This window comes from Sus scrofa, chromosome X, assembly GCF_054392235.1.
Source record: "Sus scrofa isolate SSC_HxYL_T2T_F1_AM1 chromosome X, Sscrofa_HxYL_maternal_Yorkshire_Landrace_v2.0, whole genome shotgun sequence".
NCBI lineage: Eukaryota > Metazoa > Chordata > Mammalia > Artiodactyla > Suidae > Sus > Sus scrofa.
In genome coordinates, this window is record NC_139401.1 from 9,523,906 (window position 1) to 9,541,740 (window position 17,835).

The 17,835-nt window shown below is 53.8% G+C and overlaps 1 protein-coding gene across 4 annotated transcripts in view; it reads left to right on the forward strand.

Annotated features, from left to right (window-relative positions):
* Positions 1-17,835, forward strand: part of TBL1X (transducin beta like 1 X-linked) — a 245,118-nt gene that overhangs the window by 211,758 nt on the left and 15,525 nt on the right. For all 4 annotated transcript variants that reach the window (XM_085007108.1, XM_085007111.1, XM_085007110.1 and 1 more), the window contains 7 exons: positions 983-1,128; positions 4,491-4,758; positions 6,803-6,935; positions 7,221-7,362; positions 8,057-8,120; positions 8,244-8,341; positions 12,199-12,259. In XM_085007108.1, coding sequence (XP_084863234.1) covers positions 983-1,128; positions 4,491-4,758; positions 6,803-6,935; positions 7,221-7,362; positions 8,057-8,120; positions 8,244-8,341; positions 12,199-12,259 — 912 coding nt within the window. The remainder of the gene's footprint in view (positions 1-982; positions 1,129-4,490; positions 4,759-6,802; positions 6,936-7,220; positions 7,363-8,056; positions 8,121-8,243; positions 8,342-12,198; positions 12,260-17,835) is intronic.

Here is a 17,835-nt window from a genome sequence, read left to right on the forward strand (position 1 = left end):
GAGGTAGGTGAGGAGGAGGAGTGGAGCGAGAGAAGGGGAGGGAAGTGACCGCGGGCAGAAAGCCTCTCCGGTGGAGGAACATTCCTCTCTGGAGAGCGCTGCGTTTATTGCACAGTCCGGCTCTTTTGGTAACAGGGCAGGATGGTGATTGGGACGAAGCGGGGGAGGGGGCGCCAGCTGCCTCCTTGGCTGATGAAGGTGGCCTCCTAGGAACTGAGTGTGGGAGGCAGTGTGCCGCCCAGCCCCCCAGTACGTAGGATGGGTGGGTGCTCATAGAAGGGACGCCTTGGGTGCAGGATTCCCAGGACCCCCGCAGGTGAGGGCCTGACAGAGCAGACACCCCCACCCCCACCCCGTGAACCCCCAGCGCCTCCTGTCTCACCCCGTGTGACCTCGTTTCCTTGAAACAGGCATTGCTTCTACACCCTGTCACCACCTTGACTTGGCTCCCAGTGTTTTCATTCAAGCACCTCCATCCCCACGGTCTCTGCGATCTGTGTTAGCCGCAGCTGCTTACAGAGGCAGTAGCTGAGGATTCCTGAGGGAAGAGTCTCCCCTCTTTCTAATTCCCCAGCATCGCTTAGCCAAGGGGACATGCCCAGTGTTTTGGTAAAACAACAGACAGAAGCATAAGCGTCTGGAAGGAGCCCTGCAAACCCAGGTCGAAAGCCTGGAGTCTGATTTCTGTAACATTTAACCCGCGCAGACTCCAGCCTCTGTTGTGCTGTGAATAAAGGCTCTCCCTTTACAGCTGTTTCTCGCCGGCGTGCGAGCACACACGCCTGCCGCGCTCTCCATCGCTCCCTCTCTCTGCCTGACCCTGCCCGCGACGGCCCAGGGCAGCACCCTGGGTCCTACAGCCAAGTCTCCCTGCTAATGAAGTGCGTCTGAAGTCGGTGGTGGCGCCTTCGGGTCTCGGTGGCTGATCCCTCCGCCCCCAGCCCAGGGCTCACGGAACCCGGGCCCCTCTGTCTTGCTGCAGGTTTTTCCCACTCGGCCTTCACGTTCGGTATCGAGAGCCACATCAGCCAGTCCAACATCAATGGGACGCTAGTGCCGCCGGCTGCCCTCATCTCCATCCTGCAGAAGGGGCTGCAGTATGTGGAGGCCGAGATCAGCATCAACGAGGTACGTGCACCCGGGGCGGGCGGTCAGCGCCCACGCCGCGCAGGCCCGGGGAGCATGGGAGAGCCGGGGAAGCGCTTTCCTCTCCCTCGCTGTTAACACCTGATCCGCTTGGGGGACGCGGGTCAGTGACACCCAAGGCGCAAGCCTCCGAGGCCGCTTAGACGGTTGTGTCTTCCATATCCATGCGCACATCACCGGCTGTTGACTGATGGTCACAGTTACACGGTACTTTGCCAGATCTGAAAACCACTCAGCAAATTTGCAGGCGCTTTATACAGTCGTTCCTGGGCATCCAGAGAGTTTGGGTCCAGGAGCTGCCGTGGATGCCAAACCCGAGGTGTTCAGATCCTGTATTCGACCTTAAGCTTGAGCGGATTACTCCGCATCCGCGGATTTTTCCGCATACGCGGACTTTTCCCCATCCGAGGAGAGTGAACATAGTAGTGCAGATATTGGAAAAAATCCGCCTGTAGCAAACGTGTGCAGGTCCAACCCGTGTTGTTCAAGGGCCAGCGGTACCTCAGGGCGGTGTGGCCTTTGCACATGCGCAGAAAATGCTCTCCCGCCTCAATTCCTTCAAGCAGGTGGGTTGAAGAGGGACCCTGTGAAACGTTTGCTTAGAATCTGTGGTCCATGTCACGGTGCAACCAGTCAGGGAGGAGAGAGGACGCCTCTTGTGTTCAGGAGCATTTCAAGGATGGTTTCATTACTGTGCTCATTGAACAGCTGCTGGGGGGAAGGGGGGAAGGGGGAACAGTAATTAAAACTTTAAGTTGTTCTGATATGTTTGTGTCCCCTTCCTCTTTGTGGATTGGGACACTGGGTACTTGGACCAGTGTTATCCTCCCCCCCCCCTTTTTTTTGGCCACACCCATAGCATTCGGAAATTCCCAAGCCAGAGATGGAACCCTGCCACAGCAGCCACCGATCTTTAGCCCCACAAGCCCCCAGGGAACTCTCTGTCCCTGTGTCAATGGCTTATTCGAGCTCCCCTCCCTCCTGTACTGCTTTGCCCTCAGGATGGTCCTGTGAGGATGCCCGGGCTCCCTGTGGTGCCCCTGGCCTCCTTGCATGTGCATCTGGGTCCCTGCTCTCTTGACCCCTTGCTCCTTCACCCCGTTTCTCCCTCCGTGGTCGGGCTGGCTGGGCTTCCCCAGCGTCCCCATGTTCTTCTGCACAGCCGACTTGCCCCGTGCCCACGCCCCCCTCTTTACCAGCACCCATCCCAGGGTCGCCGGACCCTCCAGCAGCCCCTTCCAGGGCCACAGCAGCCTTGGGGCCCATCTGCCTGAATCCCTCCACAGCCTGCTCCATCCCCTCTTCCTCTGAACTAATGTTCTCCTTCCAGGTCTGTCATATTCACGGCGTTTAAGTCCACTTTCCGCTTAGCTTTTAAGCAGAAGTCCCGTAGCTTGGGTTCTGTCACGTGGATTCCTCTGCCGTCGTCCACAACCCCGCCTCTCTGTAAACACCCGAGTGTCTTCCTACCCTTTGCTCTTTCTTGCCTGACAACAGGCAGGCTCCTCTTTCCTTTTCTCACATGGGATGCCCGCGATCTTCCACCGGCAACTTGAGGCCCCTCTAGGGTCTGTCTACAAAACACATCAGCGTGGGGCTGGCGGTACAAGACCCCAGAGGTCCCCCCAGCTCTCAGATTGTATGATGCTGCTGCAGTTGGATTTCCCTGCCCCCGGTTTCCGTGGCGTCCATTTGAGAAGCCCCCATACCTACCCGCCCTTGGCAGTTCAAAATCCCACATGTTCCAAGAAGGATGAAAGAGCGTCGAAGTTCCCGTCCTGGCTCACTGGTTAACGAATCTGACTAGAAACCATGAGGTTGCGGGTTCAATCTCTGGTCTTGCTCAGTGGGTTAAGGATCCGGCGTTGCCGTGAGCTGTGGTGTAGGTCACAGATGCGGCTCGGATCCCGTGTTGCTGTGGCTGCGGCGTAGGCCGGCGGCTACGGCTCTGATTGGACCCCTAGCCTGAGAACCTCCATACGCCATGGGAGCGGCCCTAGAAAAGGCAAAAAGACCAAAAAAAAAAGAGAAAGAAAGAGTATCACATTTGTCACGTACGTTTCCAGCCGTGAAAAACGAGGCAGCTTGCTTTTAAAGTGGAAGCTGGGAGATGCTCTGTGACTCTGGGCAGTCACTACCTTTTACAAAATCGTCATCCACGTGGGGTGTGAGTTTGTGAAGAAAGGGGTGACATAGAAGCTGGCTGACCAGTCGGTCAGCACTGGCCCCTCCATGGCCGTAGCCAGGGGGTGAGGTGACTGTCTTCTTTTTCCCATGTTCTCTGTTGTTTTATATTGTTTCATTATTTCACAGTTTATAGAGTAACTAGTGGTCAGCTGGGGCGATATTTCACTGCGACACCGCACAGCTGAACCTCAGGTCCTCAGGTCTTCCTAATTTATGGGGAATCGGGCGAAAACATGTTTGCCCATCCAGCAGACGCGACCGAGAGGCACCAAGTTTCATGTGACTCTAACATTTGGCGTATTTCTAAGGAGAGAACCCTGTCCCATTTTTAAGTGTGCCTGGAAATGTTTTCCTTGTTGATAGAAACCAGAGGTTCAAAGGAAGTTCCAAAAACAGGAATGGGAGCTCAGCCGTGCTGTTGGGAGGATAGTGCATGCATGTGGGTCTGCTCCCTGAGCCCAGGGAGTCCCTTCAGGTGGCAGCATGTTTATTACGGGGGGGGGGGGGCAGGTGTGTCAGGAATCCAACCCTGTGAGGGGCAGGGAACTCTCCTGGGCCTGAGGTGTCCAAAGAGAGACCTCTGTCACATGAAAGGGGGGTGGCTCCACACTTACCACGGGCCCCAGGCAGGCTTTCTTGCCTTGGGCAGTCTCGACACTTGGGGGCCAGATCCTTCTCTGTCCCGGCTGTCCTGAGCTCTGTGGGATGGGGAGCAGCATCCCTAGAAGCCCAGGTGTGACAACCCCAAATGTTTCCAGACCTTGCCACATGTCCCCAGAGGGGTAGAATTACCCCACACACACACCCCCTTTTGAGAACCCCTGCCTCAGGGTGGCCCTCTCCTGGTGAAGTTGAGTGGAAGGGTTCGGGGGCCCCTACAGCAGAGGTTGGTGTTGACCCAAACTTCGGGCCCCACCTGGGGGCAGCGATTACACCCGGTCCTCCGTGGGTGCTCACCCTCGCCGCTCCCACCGCGCTGCCCACCTGGGATCCCGGCAGCTGGCTTGGGATCCTCGGGACTCCCGACCGGGGGCAGCATCCCCCGAGGCAGCTCCGGGTTGCTCTCATTCTCCCCGGCCGCACCTGTCGGGTGGGAGGGCGGAGCCCGGCCGGGAGCCCTGTGCAGGAGCTGACGCTGTGCCGGGCTCGGTCCCCAGGACGGCACGGTGTTCGACGGCCGCCCCATAGAGTCCCTGTCCCTGATCGACGCGGTGATGCCCGACGTGGTGCAGACGCGGCAGCAGGCCTTCCGGGAGAAGCTGGCACAGCAGCAGGCCAGCGCAGCGGCGGCGGCAGCGGCGGCAGCGGCAGCAGCCACGGCGGCACCGGCGGCCCCGGCAGCCGCGGCGGCTGTTTCCCAGCAGAATCCACCAAAGAACGGCGAGGCCACGGTGAACGGCGAGGAGAACGGAGCGCACGCGATAAGTGAGTGCCGGCTCCGGAGCCTCGCTCTCGGCGGCTCCCCTCTGCTCTCTGTCCAGCCAGGTCCGCGCTGCTTCGAGGCCCCGCCTCCTGCGCGGTTGCTGGGGTGGGTGTCCAGGGTTTGCCTCCTCTACCGCCAGGAAGGTTTGGCATCGACATCCTTAGACATGTGTTTTTTACCCACGTTCGCTCAGCTTCAGGAGAGGTGTCCTGAGAGCTCATGTAGCGTGAAAGGTAGTTTTCTTCCTTGTGATGATGGGCCGGAAAGGAAAGGATTGTCGGTGGAGGCCCCGCCGCATCCTCCAGCCTGGCAGTCAGATGTGATGTGACACTCAGAGCTCATGGTCTCTGAGAGGGCCCCGGGCTCAGACAGCAGGTGCTTCTTTGGGGCCTGCCAGAGGGTCCCCGTTTGCTTAGTGCCCAAAAGTATGTGGCAAATAAATGAGAGGCTACCGTGTTTACCCAGACACTGTGACTGCTTTTAAACTCCGAAAGTGCTCGGAGGTTTACGTGCAAAGAGTTTGTGTGTGTGTGTCTGCGGTGTGAGCCCATGTGTTATGCATGCATGTGTGTTCTGCCTTGTTTGAAAGTCATCTCCCTCCGAGCAGCCGTGCTGCCTGGGTCATCATCCATGGGCCCAGGGAAGGCGTTCTTCCAGGCCTCTCTGGTAGGGTAGAGGGGCGGCTACAGCGTTGAGCAGGAAGCCGAAGCCAGGGCGGGCTGCGATGCGGATTATGTTACAGCAGGATGGCTTAGAGGCCATCTGTCGAGTGTTGAATGAAAAGACCTCCCGCTGGCAGGGCCCGTAGTCACTGTTACCAAGGTCCAAAGTGATGGGGCAGAGAAAGGAGAAGAACAGAATAGGTGGCTGGAAGCACAGGTCGTGTATGGACTACATCGCTCAGGATTCCAAAAATAAAACGGGAAGATACATGTCCTTGTTTTCTTAGTCTCTCACCCCAGAAAGTAACTTGAATTGGGGAGCTTCGAGAACTGCGTTTGTCTGCCAGGACAGGAATTTTGCAGACTTCCAAATTGCACCTGTGTCTTTTCGATCTTAGGAAACTCCGAGGGCACGTGGCCAACCGGGCGGCAGGTGCAACGCCTTAAAGTGCGCTGGTGGCTCACAGACTGAGAGCCTCCGTTTCAGGGGTCCCTGGGGGTTACTTTTCATCTGCGGGCTGACTGCCACCCCACCCCCCACCACACACACATCATCTGGTGGTTTTGACTTTTACTTTGTTCTGGAAACCTGGTCCCGCCTGGTCCTTGCTCCCAATTTGCCGCAAGGCAGGTCGTGGCCAGAATGCAGTCTGACATAAAGCTTCATCCTGACGTTCAGGGATTTTTTTTTCTTGGGAGTACCCCGTTGTGGCGCAGCAAAAACAAATCCGACTAGGAGCCGTGAGGTTGCAGGTTCGATCCCTGGCCTCACTCAGTGGGTTAAAGATCCAGTGCTGTCATGCGCTGTGGTATAGGTCGAAGACCTGGCTCGGATCCTGCGTTGCTGTGGCTGTGGTGTAGGCCGGCGGATACAGCTCCGATTGGACCCCTAGGCCTGGGCACCTCCATATGCTGTGGGTGCAGCCCTAAAAAGTCCAAAGGAAAAAAAAAAGAAATTTTTTTCTTGTGCCACTTGGGGGAAAACAGCCACTTTGCAGGGTGAGCCTCTCCCAGGTGGCATTTATCATGGCTCGTGTCCACCACCCTCCAGATAAAATGTCTTGTCCTATCGAGAAGGCGCCTCCACTCAAGAGCCAGCTGGCTGTGGTCAGCTTTGCCCAGTCTCGTTCTGGTTGTTGGTAGATATGATCCTGGCCCTAGTTATAAAGAAGAAATACTGGTTTGTGTTCTTCTGTTAAATTTGGAGAGTGTAAAGAAAGGTAGCATATTTGCTAAATTACATAAAAGCCATGATTTAGTTGTCATCATCAGAAGTGACGTGACCTGGCGCAGCCAAAGAAGTCGTTTCTAGAACTCAGGGGCCCCGCGGGTGGGTTTCTCTGGTGTCCGTCAGCCACGCGTCTCTGCCTGTTTCCCGAGACAGATAATCATTCAAAGCCAATGGAAATCGATGGGGACGTGGAGATTCCACCCAACAAAGCCACGGTCCTTCGAGGCCACGAGTCTGAGGTGTTCATTTGTGCCTGGAACCCCGTCAGTGACCTCCTGGCTTCCGGGTAAGGCCGGCCGGCGGGGCTGCCCGGGGTCAGGGCGCCTGGGCGGCCGGAGGGGACACGCGCTCCTCTGCTCCCGTGCGTGTGGCCTCTGCCCCCTGCGTGCAGACCGGGCCTGGGCTCCGGAGCCGCTGACTGCGGAGAAGCCGACCCTCCGCCACTTCCCGCGGGGTGGGGAGCAGCTCGGGGACCTTTCAAATTGCTGAGCGCAGCCGGGATCGGGAAGGGACGCGCTGCGGGGAGGGGGCGGGGGTAAGACGCCAAGGGCCGCGTGTGTTCCTTGCGCAGATCCGGAGATTCCACCGCGAGGATATGGAACCTCAACGAAAACAGCAACGGGGGCTCCACCCAGCTGGTGTTGAGGCACTGCATACGAGAGGGCGGCCACGACGTCCCCAGCAACAAAGACGTGACCTCGCTGGACTGGAACGTAAGCCGCCTCCACCCCCTGGACGCTCACTTCACGTCTGCAAAGCCCGCCCGCAGCCACGGGAGGGCTGCGGGATGGAGCGGGTGACACGGACGCCAGGAGGGGGCCGTGTGCTCGGTCCCCCACCCCGGGGGCCGGCCTCTGTTTCTTCGCCCTGGGCGGCCCCTAGCTGGGTGCTCGGGAGGAATCTGGAGGTCCTGTCGGGGAGCCTGTCCTGATCCTCCAGCCCCGGGGTCTCGTGCGTGTGTATCTGAGACACGCAGCCTTCGGCTCCTTGCGGCTTTGTCGCTCTTTAATGACCTGTTCCTGCCTATTCTGTCACTTCGTCACAGAGTCCAGTCCTCCCTCTCTGCAAAAGTCTTTAAAAGCTCATCTCAGTCTCCAAAAGCCTCACGATACCTTCTCGTAGGTGTTGCTATGGATGTCGTAGGTGGGGAGGGGTTGCGATGTGCTTTCCTCGCCCCCTCCTCTCCTTGATGCTCTTACCGGGGAGCCCGTTCTGTCCTCGGTGCTCACGGAAGGGCAGCGGCGGCTGAGGTCGGCCGGCACACCTGCCGTACCTGGCGAGGCCCTTCCCCGGAAACTGGTGACTGACGTCAGACGGGTCGGGGCCCCGCCTACGTGAGAGGCTCCCTTTTCAGAGCTGCCCCCACTAAGCTGTCCTTGTTGCTGTGTGTTTCTCTCTGGCCCGCAGAGTGATGGGACACTGTTGGCTACAGGTTCCTATGACGGTTTTGCCAGGATATGGACGGAAGATGGTAAGTTCTGCCTCCCCCGGCTCGGGGATCGGCCGAGAGGTGCTGTGGTTTGTCATCATCCAGGGAGCAGCCCGGGACTTGGAGGTCACCATGCTTGCTGTGCTTTGTTTTTTTACATACCAGGTAACCTGGCCAGCACCTTAGGCCAACATAAAGGCCCCATCTTTGCCTTGAAGTGGAACAAGAAGGGGAATTACATTTTGAGTGCTGGCGTCGACAAAGTGAGTGTTTGCGTGAAAGATGTCTCTGTGCTCCGCGGATGCTCCTTTAGGTTTAATGTCCGATAACTTCAGGGTTTCTTTGAATTCCGAGACTTCTGCTGCCTCCCCGGAAGAAATCTGAAGGACTTGTCTCGGGGTTGTTTGTTTGTGTGGGTTTTGTCCGACCTCCCGTCATCTCATGCACTGTAGCCACAGACCTTCCTGCAAAGCTTCCCCCCATGTGTTTGGAGGTTCGTATTCAGTGGGAGAAAGAAGCAATCCCCAGATTGCATTTATCCACTGCTTCAAGGAGCCCACTGGTGTGGCGTGCCCTCTGCGTAAACTCTGACCAGCAGTTTTGCCCACCAGGCTTGTTCCCCTCCCTCGAGAATCGTTGCTTCTGTCTCTAGACCGCAGGGTCCCTGAGAGCAGGAGGAAGGAAGGCAGACGCTCGTACGAGGGCGCGTGCTCATGGCAGCCCGCGGAGCAGACCTAGAATCCACTCTGTGCCCAGACCAGGTTGCCTGGTGGGTGTGACGGCAGTAAGTCTGAGTGGCTGTGATCACCCAGGCGCATCTGGGAGCCCTTATGGGGTGAAGGGACACTGGGTGAAAGGTCCGCAGGTGTAGATGCCATCCTGGCTCTGACTCCACTAATTCCAGCACCCCCCCTACCCTGTCTGGGTTTCTGTCTCCTTAGCTGTCAGGACAGAAATGGAATCATGACCCCTAGAGCCCCTGCGTGAATGGTTATGCCGGCCCCAAAACTCGGCAGGAATTCTAAGTCATTCCAAACAGCTTTGGAAAAGAAGCGTTATCAAGAACCGAAGAAGGAGGAGTTCCCATCGTGGCTCAGCGGAAACGAATCTGAGTAGCATCCATGAGGACCCAGGTTCGATCCCTGGCCTCACTCCGTGGGTTAAGGATCCAGCGTTGCCCTGAGCTGTGGTGTAGGTCGCAGATGCAGCTCAGATCCGGCGTGGCTGTGGCTGTGGGTTACGCCGCCAGCCAAAACTCCGATTGGACCCCTAGCCTGGGAACCTCCATGTGCCGTGGGTTCGGCCCTAAAAAGACAGAAGGAAAGAAAGAAGTGAAGAAGGAAAAAACAGCCCCGTTCTCACATCAGTGTATGGCTCTACAGCTAGAAACCATGCCTGCGTGCAGTGCTCTGGCCTGGTCTCCAGAAGGCTTCGCATTTGCATAATGACTTCAGGATGATTGTAAAGTCACTACTGTCTGTCCATTCAGGTTCTAAAAATGCTTAGAACATGATAGAGGTGACCTGTAAGCATTGTCACGCTCTCGGAATAGTCATCGTTGCGTTTGATAAGCCCTGGCCCGCAGGTCAAATCTGGCCCATCAGCTGTTTTTGTAAGTAACGTTTTCTTGGCCTGCAGCCCCACCCATTGGCTCCAAATAGTCCGTGGCGGCTTTCCTGCTACAACAGCGGACGGACGAGTTGTAACAGACACCGTGTGGTCCTCAAAGCCTGAAATATTCTCTCTCTGGGCCTTGACAGGAAAGGTTTGCTGCCCCTGCACGACAGTAGGGTCACCGACTAGGGCAGTGAATTATCATTCTTCATCTCTCTCTCTCTCTCTCTCTCTCTCTCTCTCTCTCTCTCTCTCTCTCTCTCTCTCTCTCATTGATGCTAGCAAACCTTTTGTTCAACCTTGGCAACCTCATGTCTCACATGAGAAAGCTGAGCTTCTGTGGTTGATGCGCTAAAGGTTCTCCTACAGCTACCACTGAATTTTCCCAGCGACATTACAGTTCAGACATCACACTCACACACACACACACACATGGAACTTGGTCTTCTGGAAGGCTGGTCATCCATGCTGCTGACTGAACTATTTTAAAGATTTGTGCAGGTGATAACTACTGCCTGCGTTGGCCCCTGTGATGCTCCCAAGGTGAGAGGGACTCCCTGGAGGGCTCTGTCCTTTTTCACGGACAGGAGCATGGAGCCCTCGAGAGCCTCACCACTTGGCCTTGGGGACACCTTGGTATAGAGTCGGGAAAGGGTTGGAACTCCCGCCCCATGGCCAGGAACTCCTGCCCTTGAACCTCCACACACTCCAAAGAGTTCTTTGCATCCTCGGCTCCTCCCTGCCCCCACCCCGGGGGCTGTTTTTTATATCCGTTTTGGATCTGCTGCCTGATTATCTTTTGACCCCACCAGGCAGTGCACGAGACAGTTCGTGAACTGCACACTCGGGGTCCTAGCCGTCTCTGCAGCAGACACTGTCTGCCGTGATTAGTAGTCAGCCAGCGCGTAATAGTCAGGTTTCAAAAGCAGTATATTCTCAGGGAGGAAATGTAATGTAGAGATGCTGGCTTTGACCTTCAGTGCATGCTTAGCCCAAAGTGGCTAAAGTGTGTTTCAAATTCTGAAGAGCTTTCGTATCACGAACGCTTTTTTGGCTGGAGTATATTCTTTGCTTTTTTTTTTTTTAAATCTTTTCGGGCTGCTCCTGTGGCATATGGAAGTTCCCAGGCTAGCGGTCAAATCGGAGGTACACCTGCCAGCCTACACCGCAGCCACAACAACGCAGGCTTCGAGCTGCACCTGCGACCTACACCACAGCTCATGGCAACGCCAGAGCCTTAACCCGCTGAGCAAGGCCAGGGATCGAACCTGCATCCTCATGGATACTAGTCAGCTTCTTAACCCACTGAGCCACTAGGGGAGCTCTTATCCAGTGGATAGTCAATGTATAACATCAGCAAATTGAAACAGATACGGATGTAGCGTGTGAAACTGTATCAGAATTGTGGAAGAGTTTATATGTCCTTTGCCTGGCAGATCTTTGCCGGGGTGGGGGCGCGGGGGCGAGTAAAGGTTCCAGTGCAGTGGAAAATTCCTGCTGATTAACACTCAATTCTGGGAGTTCCTTCCGTGGCACAGCGGGTTGAGAATCTGACCACAGCTTCTCGGGTCACTAAGGAGATGCGGGTTCGGTTCCCCAGCCAGGCTCAGGGAGTTAAAGCGTGCCGCGTGGGTCGCCACTGCTGCTCAGATTCAGTTCCTGGCCCTGCACCTTCCCTCTGCTGCAGGAGTGGCCATTTTAAAAGAAAAAAAAAAGACTGAGTTGTAATGCTTTTCACTGAGCTCCCCCTGGCTGCTTCCCTAAGGGCCTCCCAGCAGGAGCTTCTTAAGCGTCTGTGATTTGCTTTGTCCCCCTGCCCCCCCCATGCCCCCAGGGCGGAGATCTTTTTTTTTTTCGTCTTTATAGGTGCACCAGTCAATCAGTGCCACACCCCAGTGTAACCCACTGTATCCCATGCCCCCAGGTCATGGGACTTTTCAGAAGTACCCATTTCTGCAGCTTTTCTTTTGGATGGGTTACGAAAGCGTGTTTAGATCTGCATCCACACAGTTTCATGGTTGGGCGGATTCCCACCAGGATTGGTCCTTTTCTGAGTCTCAGGGCTGCTGGGTCCAGGGCAGTAACCCCCACCACGTGTGGCCAGGTTTATAAATGTGACCGTCTGGATTCTCAAGCGCTAAACACACCATGAATTCTAAAGACACGGACAAAAAGAATGTCCAATATCGCACTGATAGTCCTGTGTTGATGTCGTGTTGAAATGTTAATATTTTGGCCACATTGGACTGAAAGAAACAACCGTTAAAATTAGTTCTACCTTTTTTTTCCTGTGTGTGTGTGTGTGTGTGTGTGTGTGTGTGTGTGAGATTACTAGAAAAGTTTCAACTTCCTGTGTGGCCTGCGTGCTATTTATTGGGTAGTGCTGGGTTGAGAGAAGAGAGGGGCCCCCTGCGTTTGCTTGTAGGATACATTTTTCTGGAGAAAACACTCCCCAAGAAAAGTTACTAACGTTGTTTTCTTTTCTTTGTTTTTTTGCGGAGCGCAGACAACAATAATCTGGGATGCCCACACCGGAGAGGCCAAACAGCAGTTTCCGTTTCATTCTGGTGCGTAGCTTTAAAACGGAGATGTATTTTTGTGTTTTGCTAATTCAGAAGTAGTCATCTGAGTCCTGGGAAGTGTCCCCTTGCTGTAGTGAGAAAACCCGTCTCACAGGAAGCGTGGCTCTTAAGGTTTGCAGCACTCGGGTACCAAGTTTGCAAACACTGCAGCCCCACCCCCACCCCCCCGCGCCCTGACCCCACCTGGGCTCCTTCTGGCCGCAGCCCCAGGACATGGTATGGGGGCCGGGGGACCTCGCCCGGCTTCAGCTCTTCCCAGGAGGAGGGCTCAGCGTACAGGTGAACACACAGCTCAGACTTCTTCTGACAACAAGATGCAAAGCAAAACCCGCAGAGGGCAGAGTCACCCGGGAGAGACCCAGAGCTTCCAGGCATCGCCTCCTGGTGGAATCACACAGGACTTGCTGACGGCCCCAGGAACAAGCTCTAGGGGCGCGTGCAAACCGTCCTCCACCAGGAAACTCAGCAGAGCCTGGTGCCCAGGGTGGCTCTGCGGGCCTGCCCCCTTGGCACCCTGTGCCCAGCAGGCCCGCAAGTTCTCTACCCCTGGGAGGAGCAGGGGGCGCAGCATAAACCACATTGTTTGCACAGACAGTCGAGGCGTGGAAGCCATTCTTCCCAGTCAGGGATGGTGGAAACCCTCTGGAAAATCCAGATGCCCAGACTCGGGCCAAGGGCCCAAGGAGTGGTGTCAGCCCGGGCTGGTAAGCCCTTCCTGTACAATGTGCAGCTGCTGCTCTTGACCCGACTGTGTCTGTGTGTTGGAGCCGCACCAGGCCCCACAGGGCAGCCCGGGGTCTCGGCATCCAGGTTCCCATCCTCCCACGTGACAGTTCACGTCCCCTGAGACTCAGAGCTGTGGTTAGATGCGGCCTCTTAACCTAAGACAGAGGTGGACACACCGCAGGAGGGACAGCCCGTGAGAAGACAATCATACAAGTGGGTAGTTCCCGCCTGTCTTCCCAGGAACCAGCTGCTCCATTCTGGGGCATCACGCCATATGTAGGGTGAGCCTTTACTGCTGTGTCAGCTGTCCCCGAGGGGATGCGTACGAGGGCGTCAGGGGGCCTCTCGGGATGGGTGGTGCCTGGTGATGATCTCAACCTGAGGACTGGCCGAAGGGCCCCCCCCCCAAGACAGCACAGCCCATCTCAGTGCCCAGGGGGTGCTCTATGCCAGGGATGCAGCCCTGCGGGGAGCAGACTGAGGAAGGGCCCTTACTGGCGAGGCCCGTGGCAGATACATGGATGCCAGCTTCTCTTAGTCCACCTGGTACTTCAGCACCCCTGCTCAAGGCCCACCCAGCAGGTGCTGGTGTACACCTTTCTGCCCTGCACAGGGCGCCCACCTCTGCCATGGCTGTCCCCAGGGCTTGGGGACCTCGTCTGATACACCTGAGGCTGCCCATCATTTTGTTACTGGTGTGGCTTTCATGTAACTCCACTCAAGATGGGGAGGTTGGGGAGCGTATCCTGGAACATATCGGCCCCCCCCCCGCCCCGGGGAAACGGACATGACTCCAGGACCAGCATGTGGGCATCCCAGCCCCGGGCGGGGTGGGGAGTAGGCATGTGTACCATTCACCACAGTCTGGTTCCAGGATGTTCCTGTCATCCCGCCGGGAAACCCCTCCCCCATGAAGAACACACTGTCACGCCCACTTTCCCCAGCCCCTGGCAGCACAGTCTGCCTGTTTTGATCTGTGTGTGTCTTCTCCGGGCCAGACGTCTGCGCTGTAGACTGTGCAGATCAAAGCCAGTCTGGTGAATTTCCACCGTGTCTGGCACAAAGCCATAACCATTCCTCCTTTGGTTGTCAAAAAGGATGTAGTGATAAGGTCAGAGGCCTAGAGCATCAGATACTCGTGTGCTGGCCGAATATCTGTCTTGCAGAAAGCTTTGCCTTCTGTTTTTCAGGGGATACGCCCAAGATAATTGATTGTCAGCAAAGTTCCTCTAATGGGTTTATCCTAAGAATTCATTTAGAAAGTCTTTCAGGATTTCCCGTCGTGGCGCAGTGGTTAACGAATCCGACTAGGAACCATGAGGTTGCGGGTTCATTCCCTGCCCTTGCTCAGTGGGTTAACGATTGGGCGTTGCCGTGAGCTGTGGTGTAGGTTGCAGATGCGGCTCGGATCCTGCATTGCTGTGGCTCTGGCGTAGACCGGTGGCTACAGCTCCGATTCAACCCCTAGCCTGGGAACCTCCATATGCCGCGGGAGCGGCCCAAGAAATAGCAACAACAACAACAACAACAACAACAAAAAAAAGAAAGTCTTTCAGCAAAATGTAACATTCAAACCAGTGGGAACTAATCAAACTTACAATGTTCTGCACAGCAAAGGAAATCATTAAAAAAAAAAAAAAAAAAGACAACCTACAGAATGGGAGAAAATAGTTGCACACGATGCAATGGACAAGGGCTTCATCTCCAGAATATACAAACAACTACAAATCAACAGCAAAGAAACAAACAACCCAAGTGAAAAATGGGCAGAAGACCTGAATAGACATTTCTCCAAAGAAGACATGTGGATGGCTGACACACACATGAAAAAATGCTCAACATCACTGATTATTAGAGAAATGCAAATCAAAACTACAGGGAGGCACCTACCACTTCACACCAGTCAGAATGGCCGTCATTAATAAGTCTGCAAATAAAAAATGCTGGAAAGGGAAACTTACATTGGTGGGAATGTAAATTGGTACAACCACTATGGAAAACAGTATAGAAGTACCTCAGAAAACTAAGTAGAGAACTACCATATGACCCAGCAGTCCCACTCTTGGGTGCATATCCAGACAAAACTTTCCTTAAAAAAGATACATGCACCTGTATGTTCATTGCAGCACTGTTCCCAATAGCCGAAACATGGAAGCAACCCAAATGTCCATCAACAGATGAATGGATTAAGATGTGCTACATGTACACAATGGAATATTACTCAGCCATAAAGAAAAGCAAAGTAATGCCATTTGCAGCAGCATGGATGGAACTAGAGGTTCTTATACCAAGTGAAGTAAGTCAGACAGAAAGACAAATACCATATAGTATCACTGCTACGTGGAATCTAAAATATGCCGCAAATGAACATATCTACAGAACGGTTTCCGGTACAGCACAGGGAACTATATACAATCACTTGTGATGGAACATGATGGAAGATGATATGAGAAAAAGAATGTATATATATATATATATGCATAACTGAGTCGCTTTGCTGTACAGCAGAAATTGACAGAACACTGTACATCAACTATAATAAAGAGAACTTTTTTCCTGCAGTATTCCCCAGAGCATTCCCCAGGTCCGTGAAAGGGCTTTCCATCCCACAGACCACCTCTTTCTTCTGTCCCGAGAGAGCGTCTTGCCTGTAATTTTGCTGCCCACGAGGTGGGCCTGTGCCGTCACTGGCTGGAAAGTCTTAGGTGTTAGTTACTTGCTTTTTTGAGTTGGCCGTGTGGTAGAGCCTGCCCAAGGCAGAAGGGAAGGAAGGGTGCTGTTTTCCAAGGTGAAGTGCAGGTGGGGAGCACTGCAGGCACAGCTTCCTTAGCATGTGACGGGTTGACCTGAGAAACGGCCATTCTCCTTGGAGGCCTGATGGGGGCGCCCTCCGTCACCCTGGGCAGGAAGCCTTAGCTCAGAGCCTGAACGGTGGACAGTGCAAAGCATGAGCAAGAGCAGACTCTCTGGAGGCTGGATGACTCATGCCGGCTTGGAGGGATCTCAAGCAGGTTCTGCTGCAATAAAGAAAAGCCAGTCTCCGCAGGTCTTGCTGGTTGGTGCCATTGATATAAGAGTCTCCAAATGATGAGTTTTTTTCTTTGTTTTTATTACTCAATGAATTTATTACATTTGTAGTTGTACAATGACCATCACAATCCAATTTTATAGGATTTCCATCCCACAACCCCAGCACATCCCCTCACCCTCCAAACTGTCTTCTTTGGACACCATAAGTTTTTCAGTCTGTGAGTCAGTATCTGTTCTGCAAAGTTCATTCTGTCCTTTTTTCAGATTCCACATGTCAGTGAAAGCATTTGATGTTGGTGTCTCATTGTATGGCTGACTTCACTTAGCATGATAATTTCTAGGTACAAGATATAAAACTTAAACAAGAAGAGATGCAGAATACAATAACTGAAATAAAAAATTCACTAGAAGCAGCTAACAGCAGAATACAGGGGGCAGAAGAACGAATAAGCGAGGTGGAGGACAGATTAGTGGAAATTACAGATGCAGAACAGAAAAGAGAAAAAAGATTGAAAACAAATGAAGAGAGTCTCAGAGAACTCTGGGACAATGGTAAATGCACCAACACCCGTATTATAGGGGTGCCAGAAGAAGAGAGTGAGAAGGGGACAGAAAAAATATTCCAAGAGATAATAGCCAAAAACTTCCCTAACATAGGAAAGGAACCACTCACTCCAATCCAGGAAGCCTGACGAGCACCATATAAACTAAACCCAAGGAGGAACACCCTGAAACACATATTAATCAAACTGACCAAAATTAAAGACAAGGAGAAAATATCGAAAGCAGCTAGGGAAAAGAAACAAATAACATACAAGGGAACCCCAATAAGGTTATTGGCAGATTTTTCAGCAGAAACTCTGCAGGCCAGAAGGGATGGGCACGATATACTTAACATGATGGAAGGAAAAAACCTCCAACCAAGATTCCTTTGACCCAGCAAGGCTCTCATTCAGATTTGAAGGAAAAATCAAAACCTTCTCAGATAAGCAAAAGCTGAGAGAATTCAGCACCACTAAACCAGCTTTACAACAAATACTAAAGGAACTTCTCTAGGCAGAAAAAAAAAAGGCTGCAACCGGAAACAAAAATGCCATAAAGGACAAGGCTCACCGGTAATAAAAGTATATATACAGTAAAGATACGAAATCATCCATGCACAATTATACCACCAAAATCAGAAATCGTGAGAAGAGGTGGGTACAAATGCAGGACACTGGAGATGAACTTGCAATTAAGAGACCAACAACTTAAAACAATCTCATATATATATATATATATAGAGAGAGAGAGAGAGAGAGACCCTTATATCAAATGAGGAGCTTTTAGATGTGGATCAGAGTGGGGATGGCTCTAGGAGGGGCTGGCGTGGCGATGAAGTGGCACAAGGGAGGCCTTGTGGTGCTGGAACACGGTTCTGGATCCTGGCTGCCTGATGTAGTGAAACTGCAGCCCTGCACACACCATACCCATCACCCCCCTGGGTCTGGATGTTGGACTGTGGGGCCATAAAAGGTGGTCACGGGGTGAAGGGTACATGGGGGACCCCCCTGTAATATCTTTGCAGCTTCCTGGAAATCTACAAGCATTTCAGAATTCAAGCTTAAAAACAAAAGCAAAGTCAATCTTGCTGTGCCTGGAATAGTGCTGTCAAGCCTCAGTGGCCACGCGAGGGACCCTCAGAATAGCTGGGCCCCATTATCTGTCGGTCCCCCACACTGAATGGTGAGCTCATGGTGGGGGGCAGAGGGACAGCCCCCAGAGTCCAGAGCGTCCTGTAGACATCTAGGTGGCAAGGTTCAGCA